General features: G+C 36.2%; 1 protein-coding gene across 8 annotated transcripts in view; it reads left to right on the forward strand.

Moving 5' to 3' along the window:
* Positions 1-19,120, forward strand: part of MCM9 (minichromosome maintenance 9) — a 62,203-nt gene that overhangs the window by 31,893 nt on the left and 11,190 nt on the right. For 4 of the 8 annotated variants that reach the window (XR_016529869.1, XR_016529873.1, XR_016529871.1 and 1 more), the window contains exons 11-14: positions 10,292-10,408; positions 11,281-11,353; positions 12,328-12,394; positions 14,652-14,779. Coding sequence is in view for 2 of the 8 variants with exons in the window: in XM_039030953.2 (XP_038886881.2) it covers positions 10,292-10,408; positions 11,281-11,353; positions 12,328-12,394; positions 14,652-14,779 (385 nt within the window). In the remaining 6 variants the exon portion in view is untranslated. The remainder of the gene's footprint in view (positions 1-10,291; positions 10,409-11,280; positions 11,354-12,327; positions 12,395-14,651; positions 14,780-19,120) is intronic. The other 4 variants (XR_016529872.1, XR_016529870.1, XR_016529874.1 and 1 more) reach the window with 1 other exon arrangement.

Raw genomic sequence — 19,120 nt, forward strand, 5'->3', positions numbered from 1 at the left:
AATCTTTTTTCTCTGTAATCCATTCATCATCAGACTCTAAATCTGATAGATGAATAGGATCATATGATTCTCCTTCTAAGATTGTTTTCTTATGCCTTGCTTTCATCTGAAGATTATATTTTACAAACATAACTGCACTCGATCTTTGTTGTTCCAAACAATTTCTTCTCTTTGAATGCACCTAAAAATAATTAATGTTAATATTTTGTTATTAATTCTAATTTTTATAAAATTGTTTTTCATGATATCATACCTGGTCAAATATACTCCAATTTCTCTCACATCATGTTGCACTACAAGTCAAGCTAAAATTCTAATAGCAAGATTTTGGTTTATGTAGAATAATGCCATCCTAGACCATTGGTAGAAGATTGAGTGATCTGATTTGCTTTTCTTCTTTTCTAACTACTCAATTGCTTGACTAAATTTGATAGTGGGTATGGTTTCATTACTTATTTATTTATTTATTTTGCATATGAAGTGTCCTTGGTGTGTCACTAGCATATCTCGACGTTTCAAAAAGCAAAATAATAATAAATAAAATAATGAACATGCTAGCTGGCGTGTCAGACACGTGTCGGAGGCATATCGGAGCGTGTTGGTGTTCGACACGTGTCCGACACCGACACTTCGCCTGTTTAGAAGTGTCGGTGCTTTATAGACGAAAAATCTTTTGGAATAGGACAATCATCCAGAGGTTGTGCCATCAAGAGTAGACTTAGCAAATAGGTGAACAAGTAGGGACAAACGTCGAAGGAGATGTATTAAGGTTGGGTGTAGGAGACACAATGGTAGATATAAAGAGATCATCGTCCTCCCCTTAACTCGTACTAGGTTAACATGGAGTGTGAGGCTGGTCCTTGCAGATGGTAACATCACATGATACAAGATATCTATTTAAGCTAGGACAATAACATCTGTATCCTTTTTGAACTAGAGATTAGCCTAAGAAAATGAACTTCAAAGATTTAGGGTTTAATTTGGTTAGATTAGGATGAACATCCCGAACAAAATAGGTACAACCAAATATTTCTAGCTCAATAGGAAACAAAAGTTTTGTAGGATTTAGGAAATAGAATATGATATCGAATTTGACCTTTAAGAACTGATGAAGGCATGCAATTAATAAAAAACATGCCGTTGAAATTTCATAAACCCAAAAATGCTTTGGATAATGCATTTGAGAGAATAATGCTCGTGTAGTTTCAAAAAGATGATTGATGAATAATTCCATGCTTACATACATATGAAGTAAGTGCTTTTGAAAAATACTCACCGGCATGGTCACTTCTCAATACTTTAAGGAGAACACCAAATTGAGTTCGAATCTTAGCATGAAAATTACAAAAGTGAGAATGTAACTCAAACTTACTATTTATAAAATATACCCAAGTCATGCGAGAGTAGTCATCAACGAAGGTATCGAAATACTGAAAACAAGTTCTGGACACAATTGGACAAGAACCCCAAATGTTAGAATGAACTAATTCGAAAGGAGAACTAACTCGATTATCAACTCTAGGATGCGAGCTAAGATGATGAAGTTTGGCAAACTGGCATGAATTACAATTTAATGAGGAGAAGTTATGAAACTAAGGACAAAGCTTTTGTGAGACTGAGAGAAATGGATGACCAAGACGACAATGGGCCTCATAAGGAGAAACAACTCCAGAACAAGAAAACTTGTTGATGTCGATACTGGATGATAACAAATATAAAGTTCTCCAAATTTATGTCCTTTCCCAATAATCTTCTTCGTCATAAGATCCTGAAACAAACAATAACCATGATAAAATAAGAACCAAAAATTCAGGTCACAAGTGATTTTTCTAATAGAGATCAAGTTAAACGAAAACTAAGGTAAATGTAGGAAAAATGATAGAGAAAGAGATGGATCGAGAGTTACAGTGCCAGATCCAAGAAAAGAAGATTTTGATCTATCTGCCAAGGTAACACTGGGAAGGGATGTAGATGACAAAATGTTGGAAATTAAGTTGGGATTAGCTATCACATGAGCTGAGCAGTTGCACCAGAGTCTATGACCTATTGTGTAGAGGATGAAAGAAGACAATGATTCATGTTTACCCAAATTAGCATGGTTGTAATAGGGGCACGTGTAGATGATGTAGAAAATGCTTTATATGATTTATGGTATTGTTGAAATTCATCGATCTCAATTGCTGAATTAACAAAGAGCTTCTTAGATGAACCATGGATGAACGAAGCCCTCGATTGAACCACATTAGACATCAGTGTGACCTCTTTTACGAAAGAACTTCAAAATTGAGCGGAATGGTCACAAGAACCTCATGAACAGTTGAAAGAAATAAGAACCAATGAGTTAAAATTAACCACTTCTCCGAATATCTTTCCAATCGAGTGTGCTTTGTTGGATCTGAACACACAGACACGCCGAAAAACACAAATCGAGACAAACCCAGGTGACGTGGTAAAAAATGAACGTTCCACGTGCTGGCGTGGGTGACAGAGGGCAGTGGATTCCGGTGGTGCGTGACTCATGCACTGAATATTTTTCGGTAAGTGGACTTTCTTTTGAGTTGGGCGGTGATGAAAAAACATGCCTGTAACAGACCTTGACGGCGACGACAACGACATAATTCTGCCAGGGTGGCGACGGTGGGAATGGCAGCGGATTTCAGCGGTAGTGACGGATCCTGACAACAAAGTAGATACTCTAAACCCAAAGTAGGAGACCAAACTCTTCGATAAGGTGCTCTAAACCTAAAACCCTAAGAGTTCACAAATCCCCAAATTACTCACAAAACCTTAATTGCCCTACGAAATGCCTAGAGCTCTAATACCATGATAATGTTAGAGCAGAATATGAGAGAACTCATAATCTTTCTATACACTAGAGTTTAATATATATAGACATACATGGAAACCCTAAAGTGAGAATAGTAAATTACAATAAAAGACAACAGACTAATTTAAACCCCTATAACTATTCATATACTATAACACTAATAACTTTCTTTCTTTAGGTTTTAAGCTAGTACTTGGTTGTTTTCTGTGGCACATTTATACTGCCATATCAATTCTGAATGTACTCTTTGCATTATGGAATAAATCTAGTTGCTTATGAATTTTTTTTTTGAACATTGGTGAAGGACGCATTCTTTGAATTTTTAAAGTCCTATCTTGGTCTCATAGTCGGCATTGAATTTAGGAGCATAATGGAACCTATGTATTAATTTTTATAACCTAATTGGTAACCATAAAAAAATCATAAATTGAAAATACTAATTCTAAAAATTAGGAATGGAATTTTACATTGGATTAAGATAATATGCTGCTGCATGTACGGACCTATGAAGTTGCATTGCCCATCTCTTATCAATTATATCCCAAATAGGTTTACAATGTTTCTTCACATATATATCCCATTGCAAGTCTCGCATCACCATCAACGAGTCTTAAAACTTTTACTAAGGGAATAACACATTTTGAACGATACTTTATGCATGACCAAAAGTCTGAATCGACAAGAATAATTTTCATTACTGCAGCTCTGTCAGGCTTCTTTGCGTAGTTGCTTCTTTTCCAATCTTCAAATTCAAACATTGCTCTCGAACCTATTTTATTTTCTGCCAAGCTTTGCAAAGTCAAGTAAGAAGTTGCAAATCGTGTCATACTAACCCTTATTAATTCTTCCTTTAGTATACTTCTTCATAAGGTTTAGAATCCAATAATGTTGATAAATATAGCCTTAGACACTATATCATTATGTAAGGGCATATCACAAATATTAGATAAAATCAAGTCTAAGCAATGTGCAACACAAAGAGACTAAATAGTTTTTGCTTAGCCATTACTATTTGTCTAGCTTTGACATAAGCAGATGCACTATCTATTACTACTTAAACTACATTATCTTCACCAATCTCTTCTACCAGTGAATCTATCATCGAATATCAATGTGCATCTTGATTTTTCCATTTAGTTCTATACTTTTCTAACAACTCTGGATTGATTGTTTCCACCTGTTTAAAAAAGTACATCTAACCTCATGATATGATGGAGATTTTAGTTCAGGACCAAATGAAGCAACTGAATCTATCGTACTTTTGAAATATAGATCTTTGATTAAATTAAAAGAAAGTGCATTTGCATTAAAAAATCTAGAAATATCTCTACAAACACTTTCTCTGTCAGGTTTCTTCCACATACTGTTCAAGGTATTAGAATTAGATTTTTGTACACTTTTACCAAAAGCACCCATCATAAGTTTTTTTTTTCTTTTCTTTTTCCTATCGGCAATCTTCATCATGAAAATCATCTCCATCTTTATTTCTTTTATTTCCATTCAACAAACTCTTAAAAATATCTGGAATCTCATCAGAAACTTTACTACATGGAGCAACATCTTTTCTAGTATGTGCTAGATGATGTTTAATCCTATAAATACCCCCAATAAGAATTTCCACAAAGGGCATTTTCAAAACTAGAAAAATAAGAAAAACTATTTACACAAAATAGCAAAATTTAATCTTCTTTGATAGAGGTTGATAGAAGTCTATTAATGTCTATCAGTGATAGAAGCCAATAGAAGTCTATTATCGATAGACGCTGATAGAAGTTTATCAGTGTCTATTAGTGTTTTTTATTTTTTCTATTTCTGTAAATAGTTTGACATTTTTTTTTATTGTGAAAATTTCCTTTTTCACAGTGGTTACATCTTAATATGAACCTTCTATTTTTGCCTCGACTTTAACACAATGGTCCCATGTCAGATCTCCACTTTTCTCTTTACTTCCTCCTATCATTTTTTAACTTCAACATAGTAACTGATAAGGAAGTAAAAAAAAAAAACTTCTAACCTTAATTGGTCTTCAAATATTGCCACTTGAGAATAGCTTCCCAATATCCTAATCTTCAAGTTCACAAAAGCCTTAAAATAAGAAAAAATGGGAGGTGAAGATTAATGAAAGGTGTTGTCGTTGGTGGATGTAGCCTAAAGGATAAAATGAGAGAAATCTCTGATAATAAAATCAAAGTTTTTATTATGAATCAGAAGTTATCAATACAAGAAGACAATCCCTCAATTTATAGTGAATTGAAAAACAAACTAATTCTAATCCTAATCAATCAAAGAAACTAATTTAAATTCTAATAAACTAAGGAAACAATCCTATCCTAATTAATCAAGGAAACTAAACTTAATCCAAATTAATTAAGGATTTAACCAAGATACCTTAATATACTCTAATCCTATTGCATCATTCTATTCTTTAAAAAAACTTGTCCTCAAGTCTCGAAAAGAAAATGAAAAAAATACAAAGCTTTTTTTTTCTTTTTCCCGATGATTTGTAAAAATCCCAAATATATACACTCATGCCACCAATATTTTGCTCAACCGTTTTAGTTAAAGTTGGAGTATCAAAGCAACCCATAAACCCATTTGAAAAGTTGTTGCATAACCAAGGATTTGGGAAGAAATGAGTTGAAATAGTCCCACAAATAGGGAGGCTGCAAAGTGAAACTGGGGAGGATTGAAGCCGGGCTGGATCATACAAATTCGAAGGGGTTAGATCACGTGAAACACATGCTAGGAATTGAGCACACATGTTGGCTCGGATCATGTGGGTCGAGTAGAATGGATCATGTGTTACCACATATTCTTCCTTCTTGTCTTCCATGCAATCGATTGCAACCAAAGATTCGAACTTCTTCAAATTGGGTTGCCTATAACTATCGTCCTTTTCACCGAAATTGCCTCCATCTATTATCACGTCTTCTTTCTTGAACATGACTTTCCTAGTATTTGCCCTTGATTTTTCTTCGCTCATTTTTTCTACCTTGCTCAATTGGTCCATGTGTGGGATTCAAATTTCTTAAGAGTTTTCTGTCTTTAAGTGCTTCTTGCAAGGTTCCACAACCATGGTTGAATTCTTGATCTTCTTTTAATCCAGCAAGCTTTAGGTTTTGATATTCTTAAATTATTTCTTTCTTGAACTTTTGCCATTGTTTTGAAGTTGATCCATGTTTTGAGTTATCTTTCCAAACAAATTTTAGATCTCTTTTACTCCCTTCTTCATTTCCTTAAAAACTTCAAGATTGATGTGCAAATTTCGAATACTTTGTACTGAAAAGACACAAGCAATTACATCATCTGATTCTAGCAGTGCTTTGATTGGGCGCACAAATGATTATAGAGGTAATAAGGGAGTTGAATCAAATAGCTTCAAAGGTCATCCAAATAACCAAAGATCTAATCTAGGAGGTGTTGTTTGCTATTATTGTCATAAACCTGGCCATACGAAGCGTGAATGCAGAAAATTGCTGAATAAGGGTCAGAGGATGCCATCACTCTCTGTACATGTCGCCTCTACTCTTGATAATTTTGACAAGTCAATTACGATTTTTGCAGAGGAGTTTGCTAAATTTCAGCAGTATCAAGAGTCATTGAGGGCATCATCTTCTACTCCCATTACGGCCATCGCAGAGACAGGTAACATTTCTAAATGCCTTCTTTCCTCCACGTCAAAATTGGTCATTGACTCTGGTGCTACAGACCATATGACAGGTAACCCCTTTCTCTAACCTTTGTACATCTACCTATTCACCTAATATCACTATAGTTGATGGAACCTCCACTCCTGTTTTAGGATCAGGAACCGTCCATCTTACTGAATCAATTTCTTTGTCATCAGTTTTAAATTGACCACATTTCTCGTTTATTTTGATTTCGGTCAGTAAACCCACTCGTGATCTTCATTGTTATGTCTCCTTTTTTCCTCGTTATTACTTATTTCAGGATCTTATGACGAAACAGACCATTGGTAAAGGGCGTGAATTTGAAGGTCTTTACATCTTTGAACCACAAACACCTACGGCCATCACATGCTCAAGTGTGTCGTCTCCCTTTGAAGAGCATTGGTGTTTGGGTCATCCATCTATCTCTGTGTTGAAGAGTCTTCGTCCACAACTTCAACATTTGTCTTCTTTAGATTGTGAGTCATGTCAGTTTGCTAAATTTCATCGTGTGAGTTTGTACCCTCGAGTCAATAAACGAGCTAGTGCTCCTTTTGAATTAGTCCATTCTGATGTTTGGGGTCCTTGTTCTGTTGAGTCCAAAGGAGGGTTTAGGTATTTTGTTACATTTGTCGATGACTATTCTCGTGTTACGTGGTTATATTTAATGAAAAGTCGTTCTGAGTTACTTTCTCATTTTTGTAACTTCCATGCTGAAATTCAAACTTAGTTTAGTGGTGCTCTTAAAATCCTACGGAGTGATAATGCTAAGGAATATTTCCCTCATACACTCAAGTCTTATTTAGATGCCCATGGCATTCTTCACAATCTTGTTGTGTCGATACTCCATCTCAAAATGGGGTTGCAGAATGAAAGAATCGTCATCTCCTTGAGACAGCCAGAGGTTTGATGTTTCAGATGCATGTTCCAAAATCCTTTTGGGCTGATGCTGTTTCCACAGTTTGTTTTTTAATAAATCGCATGCCTTCTTCCATTCTTAAGGGTGAGATACCTTTTCGTACTTTATGCCCCAAGCAAAATTTGTTTCCCATTCCACCCAAAATATTTGGTTGTACCTACTTTGTTCGGGATGTTCGGCCTTAGCATACCAAGCTGGATCCAAAGTCCTTAAAATGTCTTTTCTTTGGTTATTCCCGTGTCCAAAAGGGGTATCGGTGTTATTATCCTAGTCTAAATAAATATTTCATCTCTCCTGATATCACGTTTTTTGAACATACCCCATTTTTTCCATCACCATCATTCTTTCTGAATAAGAGTCAGGGGGAGCATAAGGAATTAGAGGATGATTTCCTTGTCTACACAGTTATTTCTCCCTCCGATCCTCTTCTTGATTCATCTCTACCTGTGGCTACCTTTACTCTTCCACCCATCGTTAAGGTCTATACTCGACGACAACTTCCTTCAGTTCCATGTCCTGTACCAGAGTCTTCTTCGTCAGTGGATCCAGAAACGAGTGATGATCTCCCTATTGCTTTTCGTAAAGGTAAACGTACATGTGCTCATCCTATTTCCTCTTTTGTTTCATATAACCATTTGTCGTCTTCCACATGTTCATTCATTGCATCCTTAGAGTCTATATCCATTCCTAAAACTGTTCATGAGGCTGTGTCTCATCCTAGTTGGTGTGCCGCAATGGTGGAGGAGATGACTGCCTTAGATGATAATTGTACTTGAGATTTAGTTTCTCTCCTTGCAAGAAAGAAGGCTATCGATTGCAAATGGGTGTTTACATTTAAAGTCAATCCTGATGGTTCTGTTGCTCGGTTAAAAGCGCATCTTGTAGCGAAAGGCTACACACAAACTTATGGTGTTGACTATGCTGATACTTTTTCTCCTGTAGCAAAAATGGCATCTGTGTGGTTGTTTATTTCATTAGCTTCAATCAATCATTGGTCTTTACATCAACTTGATATTAAAAATGCATTTCTTCATGGTGATCTTCAAGAACAGGTGTATATGGTGCAACCACCAGGGTTTGTTGCTCAGGGGGAGAATGGAACAGTGTGTCGCCTTCGTAAATCCTTGTATGGTTTAAAGCAGAGCCCACGAGCTTGGTTTGGTAAATTTAGTCAGGTGATTGAAAGCTTTGGAATGCGGAAGAGCATGTCAGATCATTCAGTCTTTTTTAAGAGATCTGAGGGTGGTGTCATCTTGTAGTCATATATGTGGATGATATTGTGATTACTTGTGATGATGCTGTAGGTATCCAGTCTCTAAAGACCTTTCTTCATAGTCAATTCGATACAAAAGATTTGGGCATGTTGAAATACTTCTTAGGAATTGAGGTAATAAGAAGCAAGAAAGGAATTCTATTATCATTGAGAAAATATGTACTTGATTTGTTGACTGAAACAGGAAAGCTAGGGGCCAAGCCATGTAGTACCCCAATGATGCCCAACTTACAGTTCACAAAAGGTGGAGAATTGCTAAAAGATCCTGAAAGATATAGGAGGTTAGTGGGAAAACTTAATTACCTTACAGTGACTCGACCCGACATAGCCTATTCAGTAAGTATTGTGAGTCAATACATGTCATGTCCTACAGTTAATCATTGGGCTGCATTGGAACCGATTCTTTGTTATTTGAAGGCTGCTCCTGGGCGTGGTTTATTATATAAGGATTATGGTCATACTAATATTGAATGTTTCTCAGACGCCGATTGGGCAGGATCTAAAGAAGACAGAAGATCAACTTCAGGGTATTGTGTTTTTGTTGGTGGTAATTTGATTTCTTGAAAGAGTAAGAAGCAAAATATGGTGTCACGTTCAAGTGCAGAATCAGAATATAGAACAATGGCACAATCTGTGTGTGAATTGATTTGGATATATGAACTTCTTGTTGAGTTGGGATTTGAAATCACCACACCGACAAAGTTGTGGTGTGATAATCAAGCAGCACCTCATATTGTGTCTAATCCAGTATTTCATGAAAGAACTAAACATATTGAAGTTGATTGCCATTTTGTACGTGAGAAAGTTCAACAAAGGTTGGTATCTACAAGATATGTGAAGACTGGAGAACAATTAGGAGATATCTTCACGAAAGCATTGGATGGAAGACGTATAGATTATCTATGTAACAAGTTGGGCATGATTAACATATATGCTCCAACTTGAGGGGGAGTGTTATAATCCTATAGTTAGGGTTTTTCATTCTTGTAAATATTTTGTGATATTTTCCTTTTCTATGCTTTGTACACTTGTATATATTCATATCTTTGGTGAATGAATAGAGTATTCCGATTCTTTCTCAAACCTAAGAGTTTTACAATTTTTAATGTTTTTTCGTACTTATTTTGCAGTTAGTTGGATGTTTTCTTTTTTGAGCTATTTTGAACTTTCAAGTTAGTTTATGTTTGTATATATTTTGGATTCATTTAAAGCATGGCTATTTATTTCTTTATTAATGTTATCTACCTAATTAAAACTTACGATACATACACTAAAATTCAATTTCGATACACATTCTGTGTCACGATTTAACAACCTTGCCTTTTACCATTGAAGTTCTAAATCTAAGGCTCATGGACTGTTACTATATGTGAATCTGCGAATGTGAAGTAGACGGAGGGATAAACTTTAGGATTTTGAGACCTACGGCCTCCTTATATGTTTACAGAAACAGTCTGAATCAGCAGTCTTATTAACAAATATAATTAATTTTTTTTCTTTCGAAAGAGGGATCTAAATTTTCATTAAAACAGCATTTAAACTTGAAAATCTGCATTGTGCAATGTTAGATCTTTATAGATATGTATGGAGATCATCTGTGCCAGGTACTGGAAAGTCACAGTTCCTGAAATTTGCTGCCAAATTGAGCAACCGAGCTGTTATTACCACTGGATTAGGAAGCACTAGCGCAGGATTAACTGTTGCTGCTGTCAAGGATGGAGGTAACTTTCAAAACCTTTTCCTTTTTATTCATATTGATTGATTTGCTGAATCAAGTTTATTTTATTGGTCACTTTTTTGGAAAGTAATGCAATAAAAAGAACAATATCACAGTAAGGAGAAATGAAAAATTTATATAAACTAATAAAGAGCTTCTATTTCTTCTTTTGGTTTAAATCGAAACCTCAGTTGTAATCGTCCTTTTGTATTTCTGCCCAACTTGGTAGATTGTTGTACCCTTACTTTTTCCTTTTCCTCCCTGGGCCAAGGGATCTTTCAGTTTCTAGAGAACTAGGAGCTAATTTGAAGTATCCCTTATCTGACGTGTGTTTATTGGCCCAAAGGTGAAGTATTTCAAACTATTATCTATTGCTAATGCTCCTTTCCAAATGAGTGATGCTTATGGTTCTGCTCCCATTGGCAAGCACTTCTGATGCTAAATCAAGAACCTGGAGCAATGAATGATCAAAACTGGATAATACAAACACACACATCCTTCCTATCTTGAAACATAGTGCCATGACAAGCATATTTGAATTTCAAGCTAAAGGTGGAAACTTGAAGAAGTCTTGTTCAGATGATAAAATTTTATCTTAGAAAATAAATATGTGCGGGGGTAATTTGTTTTCTTTAAAAATAAGTTATGCATAAGATACACGTCTCCCTTTCTCTCATAATCATGCTTTACATCTGTCTTGGAATATCAATAGAAGTGCTGTGGATATGGTGTTTTAAACATAGTAACTTTGGCTGGTAATCTAATTTTAACCTACACTATCAGTCTTGGACGGTCTTTTTCATTCAATTGCTGACTTTTTGCATCTCATCCACCTTCCTCAAAAACAATTAATTTGTATATTCATGGAACTGATAGGCGAATGGATGCTGGAAGCTGGGGCACTTGTACTAGCTGATGGAGGACTTTGTTGCATAGATGAAGTGGACAGGTGCATTCGATTAAATGGAAACATAGATATTTTATATTATAACTTGCATGTATAATAAATATGAAACTGATTTATTGAATAAATATGAAGACCTCAAATCTCTGTATTTCACTCAACTTCACAGGCTCCTACATATTAGTCAATGGGCCCGAAAAAGGCATAAAGGAAACAATGAGGAATGGGGATTTACAATTTACAAAGAAAGAAAAGAAACTTAGATTTTTCTCTTTGTTTTTTCCAAACAAAATATCTCATTAAGGAAAAAATAAAAAATAAAAATGAAAGACTACGGGGGAATATAAAAAACCAAGCCCACCAAAAATGCCCCTAGGAAGGGTCTCCAACTAACGAAAATGTCACTTATGGAATAATTAAAAAAAACTTCGAATACAAGTGGCTAGCCTCTATGCTGGTAGGAAGCTGAAGATTGCAATTGAAATTGATAGAAAATCTATTAAAATAGGAAAGAGAAGATTTACAATATCCAACTAAATCACTTTGAGAGGCCTGGACTTTGCTAAGAAAATTACTCTCCAAATTCTGCCTATCCCCAAAATGCAAAACCATTTAGTTTTCCATATTTATAACCACCTTTCACGAAACAAATCTTATCTTGACATATGTGTCTCTCTATAGGCAACATTGTTCATAGTTGGACTCATTTTCTTTAGTGGGGGTTGGTTTCCTGTATAAGTATACCCTTGTATTCTTTTCTTTTCTTCTCAAAGTGGTTGATAAAATTAAAATGACATATGTGCGCTTCCAATATTCTAATAGCATCCTTGATATTTCCTTCCTAATATTCCTTACATATGCATTATGCTGAAATTTTATGGAAACCATTTTATATATTCTTTTTCGTTTGGAAAAATAAATAAAAGTAGATTTGAAAAGCTTTTAGCCCCTGGCCATGATCAAGATGCTTGTTAATTTTCTTGTTATTTGGAACTTAGGATACATTTTTTTTAAATCAGCATGAGAGAACATGACAGAGCCACAATCCATGAAGCAATGGAGCAGCAGACTATAAGTGTCGCAAAGGTATTATTTATCTCTAGTACAAATGGTCAGTTGATGTTTTGAGAGCATGCTAGACTCTGTAATAGTGATACTTTAGATGCTATATTGGAACTAGAGATGAACATGATTAACATTATGTAATGTAGAAAGGGATGAACACACTGTATTATCTATGAATTTTGGTAAATTATCTGCAGACTCTAGAATCATACCTAAATAAGAGAAGTGGGAGAGAGACTGAAGCAGAAAACGAGGGAAAAGTTGAAAGGAAGGAGTGAACTTCAAATAAACCTAAAAATATATATTAGACTTAGTTTAGTTTAAGAATAGAAATGATGAGATATTTCACCTAGTTTAGTTTCAGTCAATTTGTGATGTAGTAGGATTAGTGTAAGTTGGGGTATCTTGGTCAAATTCTTATTTGATTAGGATTAGAATTTGATTAATTAGGATTAGGATTATGATATGTTTTCTTGATTAATTAGGATTAGAATTAGTTTTTTGATGCAACGGTTGAGAATGCCAGTTTCAATAAAGTTGTGGAAACATTTGCCGCCCCTTAAAGATCATAGCTTAAGTTACCGTGTTGCTAATTGGAATTTTTTTTATGTATACCCTTTGATAGGGCTCTTTTGTATATCCTTTGTATTATTTCATTATTAAAAAAAAGGGTCATGGAACACCTAAGAATCTCACCTTTAATGATGTTCCAAGCATTTTTTTTTCCAAGAAAGTCTCCAGTGTAACTATATGAACCCACAAGTCGTCAACGGCTTCTCTGGTTTCAATTTCAGAAAATGGTTCTTTTAAAAGAGCCTTACTCTGAGAATCAATTTGCTGCCACTAAATGTTAGAAGGAATAACACGATTGCCACATTTGATTTGTATATAATTTAGTGAAGAGGGTCACAAACTCATTCACAAGCAAGTCTGCATTCAACACACTAGCTCCAAAACCATTTTGGATTTATTTGATGAGGTTTTTTTTTTTATCTAGTGGTAGTATAGTTATGGAAGAACTTGGTATTCTCATTTCCTTGTCCCTTGGGTCTCCATTTAAGCTTGCATTTCGCCTTAGTATTAATCTTCCAATTGAGCTCTGCATAAAGTTTTTTTTCTCTCCCTGAACTCATGAGCAAAAAACCCAAGGTTTTGCTCAGCAGCGTTCAAGGAACTGATGGCTTTGAGCGCTTGCTTTTTTTGAAGGCCAATGATGTCAAATTTCTCCTCATTCCAAACTTTCAACTGCAGTTTCAACTTCTTTAATTTCTGATAAACACAAAACCAAGATAGCCATGGAGAGAGCCAACTTCTACAATTCGCAATAAAACGGAAAAATCATGAGGCTTCCAAAGATGCTACCATGCTTAGGAGAACACCTAGTAATCATCGCCAACAGAAGTGGGAAGGGAAGTTGCAGGAGAGTGTTGAAAAGCAGAAAGGGGACGAAGGTGGGAAGAGAGGAGAGAGGGGAGAGAGAGGAAATAGAGAAGTTAGCTTAAGGACTGATTAAAAAAGAAATTGCAGATAAAATTGTGGACAATGCTCAAGTGCAAACGTAATTTTTTCACAGTTCTTACTTATTTTCATATTGGGGCTTGCATTGTGTTTATTTGGGACATTAGAGTTCACAAAAGACCAAGAATGGTTACAGAAGATGATATCTTGATGCAGTACAAGTACAGGAAGTTGCATTGATAATTATCTAGGCTCTCTCTTTCATCTTCATGAATCATCATTTCTACTGTTTTCTGCTTTTGTTTTCAATTTGTTTCATTTGAAGCTTGGTTTATACTTGAGGTTGTTTCTGTTTTCTTTGGATGCTATTTTTATCAAACAAAACTGATAAATGCCTAAAACATAGGAGTTACATAAAGTATTAACTTGAAGGTTAGCCACACAGAATTTGGTAAATCCTGCATACGTTGTTCAAGATAACTGATTTAAAAAAAAAAAAAAAAACCTAAGCACAATAATTGAACGTACAAGTAGGATAGAAAATAATAGAGTAAGCAAATGGCAAGAGTCAGCATCAGATTTTCATTAGGCATAACATCTATGTACAAATATATGACAACTCTGACACTGTGTTTGTAAGCTGCTGTCAGGCCATGCCTTCTTCAAGTTAGAAGGCTGGCCTTGTAGTTATCTTCCTTCATATTTGTTTCTGCTGAGTTACTTTAGTCGAGGCGTATGTATATCTGCATGAAGACTATTTTACATATTTTCTTTCACCTATATGCTTATCCTATTTTTTTTTTGTTTTTTCCTCTTTTAGGCTGGTCTTGTAACAACTCTCAGTACTAGAACGATAGTATTTGGTGCAACAAATCCTAAAGGACATTACGACCCTGAACAACGTATCATTTTCACATTGTTTATGTGGCTTAATCTAATAACCTTAAGGTGTGGTTCCTAAATTACACAAACTTGCGTTTAAAAGACTTGGGGTTGGTTTGCTTATTGGGTTGTTACTGGGATGGTAATGACGGGCCCATTCGAGAGGTTATAAATGCTGTTCTCCCTTTTGTTTTCATCCTTTTGACAAAACTGTTCATATTTCCTGCATTTTCTCTTGCATTCTTCGTTCTCTTTATTTTTCCTATTGCAGCCTCACAGGGAACGCGCATCCTCCTGCTGCTTGAACATGCATTCGAATCCTTAACAAGAAAACCCACTTGATATTTATGTTGAATGTGTATTCAAATCCTTTATAAGAAAAACCCTTTGATATTTATGTTTGCAATTTTCATAAAACTAATTTCTGTTACCAAAATTTTCCCTCAAATGTCTCCAAAACTTCAAAAATCAGGTGAAGAAATTATTTGAATCTATTTGAGTCGTAATTTTCAACCTCTTGGCTTGGTGGTTTGTTGTCAACCTGTTTCTTTGAGGGTCGGGACTGTCTCTTAATGTTACTAAAAACTTCTATCATTGGGATTAACCTTGATAGCAAGGAAGTAAATCTTTATGCCACGAGTTTTGGGTGCAAGGTGGAAACTCTTCCATTCACGTACTTGGGCTTTCCTATAGGAGGGAAACACAGTGCTAAGGAAATTTGGAAGCTTCTTAAGGAGAGGTTTACATTAAAGGTGGATAGCTGAGAGGAATTTCCCTCTCTAAAGGAGGTAGGCTGACTCTAGCTCAATCAATTATCACCCAAAAGAGGAAAGCTGAAATGCCAATAGGCCTCTATTATTGAATTCACATGACCCGATAGTACCCCATTTTGGAACGTCCGGTGCCAAAGTCACTGAATGGATAAGTTGCTAATCCCTAAAATGAACTATGTAATGTACTTTATCTGTTGGGTTAGGGGTAGGCATTTTAGAAGAGGTTTCTATTGTATCAATCTACCCATGTTTAATTCCTGTTGAGCATATAGTCTTCCTTGCTACTTCTTCTCTTTTATGCAAAAGCTCTGGTCAACATTACCAATCGCCTAGAAAAGATCATTAGAGATTTTGTTTGGGATGGGGTCCCTGCAACCCTACTTCCCACCTTGTCAACTGGAATTTGACCTCTCTTCCTACTATTTATGGTGGCCCTGGAATTGGGTCCCTTTGTTAAAAAAAAATACAGCTCCTTATGAAATAGCTATGGAGGTTTTGCTAGGATGAGAATGCTTTGTGGAGACACATAATTGGGGCTATTTATGGTGTCGATGCTTACGGTTGGACATCAAATATGCCTAAGTAAGGAAGAGAAACTAGACTTTGGAATGGCATTTTAAAGCAGACTTTTTTTTTTATATATATATATATAATTTCACTAAGTTTATTGTGGGCGATGGGAAAGCAATCAGATTTTGGGTGGATAATTGGTGTGATTCTCAACCCCTTGCACAGAAATTCCCCGATATCTTTACTTTATCCTTAAAAAAGGATACTGTGATTGAGGACTATTGGTGTGCATCCAGTCAAACCTGGAATTTGGGCCTTAGAAGAAGTGTTTTTGATAGAGTTGGGTGATATGGTTGCTATTTTGGAAGTCTTAAACTCATGGGCACCTCAGGGAGGTCGCGATTGCCTAACGTGGAAGTTTGACCCCTTGAGGAAGTTTACTACCAAAGCTACCTTTTTAAACATCACTGAGAGAACCTCCTCCTCCACCCTTCCTCTGATGAATCTTGTTCAGAAGCTTAAAATTCCCCAAAAAAAAAAAAAAGTCGAATTCTTCCTTTGGTCCCTTGCATATAGAGGCTTAAATACTCATGACAAGCTTCAAAGGAAGCTTAAAAATACCCCTCTCGACCCTTGCTTATCTTGCCCTTGCTTTAGAACTCAAGGATATAGTTGTACAACTTATAGAACATATCCTGTTCAAGTAAGGTTGTTTATTGAAAGTAAAGGAGAAAAGAGATAACATAAGGTTTACGTGGAAAACCCTAATATAGGGAGAAAAAACCACGATAAAGAAGTTTTTATTATTTTAATATCATACATACAAGAGACCCCAACCTCAGACATAAATAGAATGAGGGAAACCCTAATTTTAGTAGGCATAAAAGAAAAGACAAAAATGCCCTTAGTGCTAATGCACCATATTTCAACACTCCCCTTCAAGTTGGGGTGTAGATATCAGCAAGACCCAACTTGCTAACACAAGCTTCAAACGTCTGTCTTGGTAATCCTTTGGTAAGAACATATGCAACCTGTTGGACTGAAGAGACATAGGGAATAAAGATAACCCCGTGGTCTAACTTCTCTTTAATAAAGTGTTTGTCAATTTCAACATGCTTGGTTCTATCATGTTGTACTGGATTGTTGGTGATATTGATAGCAGCCTTATTATCACAATACATCTTCATGGGACCTGGACTGTCTTGGTGAAGATCAGCCAAAACTTTCTGTAACCATATTTCTTCACACTCCCAGGCTCATAGCTCTATATTTTTCCTTAACACTGCTTCCGGCAACTATACCTTGTTTTTTACGTTGATAGGTCATCAAATTTCCCCATACAAAGGTACAATATCCCGAGGTTGACTTTCAATCTGTCATTGAACCTGTCCAATCTGAGTCAGTATATGCTTCGATGCTCCGTGTATCATATTTTCTGAAAACTAAGCCCTTCCCTAGGGTAGACTTTAGATATCTCAGAATTCGAGTCACTGCTTACATGTGTTCCTCATATGGATTCTACATGAACTGACATACCACACTCATAGCATAGGAGATGTCGGATGTAGTATGAGATAGGTAAATCAGTTTTCCTCCAAAGCGTTGATACCTCTCCTTATTTACATGAACTCCTTCCGTAATGTTTTTCAGTTTGCCATTGACCTTAATAGGAGTGTCAATGGGTTTGCATCCAGTCATTCCTGTTTCCTTTAACAGGTCCAAAGTGTACTTCTATTGAGACATTGATATTCCGGCTTTCGATCTTGCCACTTCCATTCCGAGAAAATACCTCAGACTATCGAGATCTTTTATCTCAAATTCGCCTGCCATCCTTTGTTTTAGTTTAACAATTTTTGCCGACCCCTGATAAAATGATATCATCGACATAAACACCAAAACAACAATCTTCCTTGAAAGTGATTTTTTGGTGAACAATGTATGATCAGAATGCCCTTGAACAAACCTTGGGATTTAACAAATACTATGAACCTATCGAACTACGCTCTCGGAGACTGTTTCAACTCATATAAGGACTTTCTGAGTCTGCAAATATGGTTCCCAAATTTAGCTTCGAAGCCTGGAAGAGGACTCATGTAAACCTCTTCTCGTAACTCATCATTCAGGAAGGCATTTTTTACATCCAGTTGATGTAGAGGCCAATCCTTATTCACGGCAACAGACAAAAGAACTCGGATCGTGTTGAGCTTATCCACTGGGGAAAAAGTTTCTGAATAATCAATCCCATACGTTTGAGTGAACCCTTTAGCAACTAACCTAGCCTTATATCTCTAGAGCGTTCCGTCAAACTTATACTTCACTGTAAACACCCATTTGCAACCAATTGTCTTGTGACCTCTAGGGAGAGCCACTAAATCCCAAGTCTGGTTCGCCTCGAGAGCTCTCATTTCTTCCATTACTGCTGCTCTCCACTCGGGAACTTCCATGGCTGCATGCACACTGATAGGTATTGCTAGGGCATCCAGTTGAGTAGTGAAAGCCTTAAAAACAGGAGACAAGTTACTATAGGTCAGAAAACTGTCCATAGGGTACTTTGTACATGACCTGGTTCCTTTCCTTAGAGCAATTGCCATATCAAGAGTGGTATCATAATTGCCAGTTTTTGTCGGCCTCTCTCCAGTATCAAACTTCTGAGACAAATTTTCACCTTCTTGACAGTCTTTCAGCACCTTATTACCTCCTATAATTTCAACCTTCTCTAAGTTTGTCTCACCATCTTCTCTATGCCTAGACTTCTCTTCAAGGACCTCTGAAACAATAGGATCTTGAACCTGAGCTAGTTCCGATGCTTGGACACTTTCCAATGGAACAACAGGAATTTCCTAGGTTTCCTTTTTGAGATTCTTCCTATAGTATGTTATCGAGGGCATTTGTCTAGTAGGGAGGATAGACATTGGATTATCAGGGAGGACAGACCCTGGAATATCAGGACCAGGTTCAGGACTAGGTAAACTGGGTTCAGGAACAGTAGAACTAGGCTCAAGATTGAAACTAATAGGTACGGAGTATGTGGAACTGTTAATCTCTTCACTCGTGGTCTCCCCCTAAAGACGACTAACGGGAAAGAATGGTTCATCTTCAAGGAACGTGACATCCATAGTGACAA

This window comes from Benincasa hispida, chromosome 5 (assembly GCF_027475165.1).
Source record: "Benincasa hispida cultivar pf3 chromosome 5, pf3_genome.v1.1, whole genome shotgun sequence".
Classification (NCBI taxonomy): domain Eukaryota; kingdom Viridiplantae; phylum Streptophyta; class Magnoliopsida; order Cucurbitales; family Cucurbitaceae; genus Benincasa; species Benincasa hispida.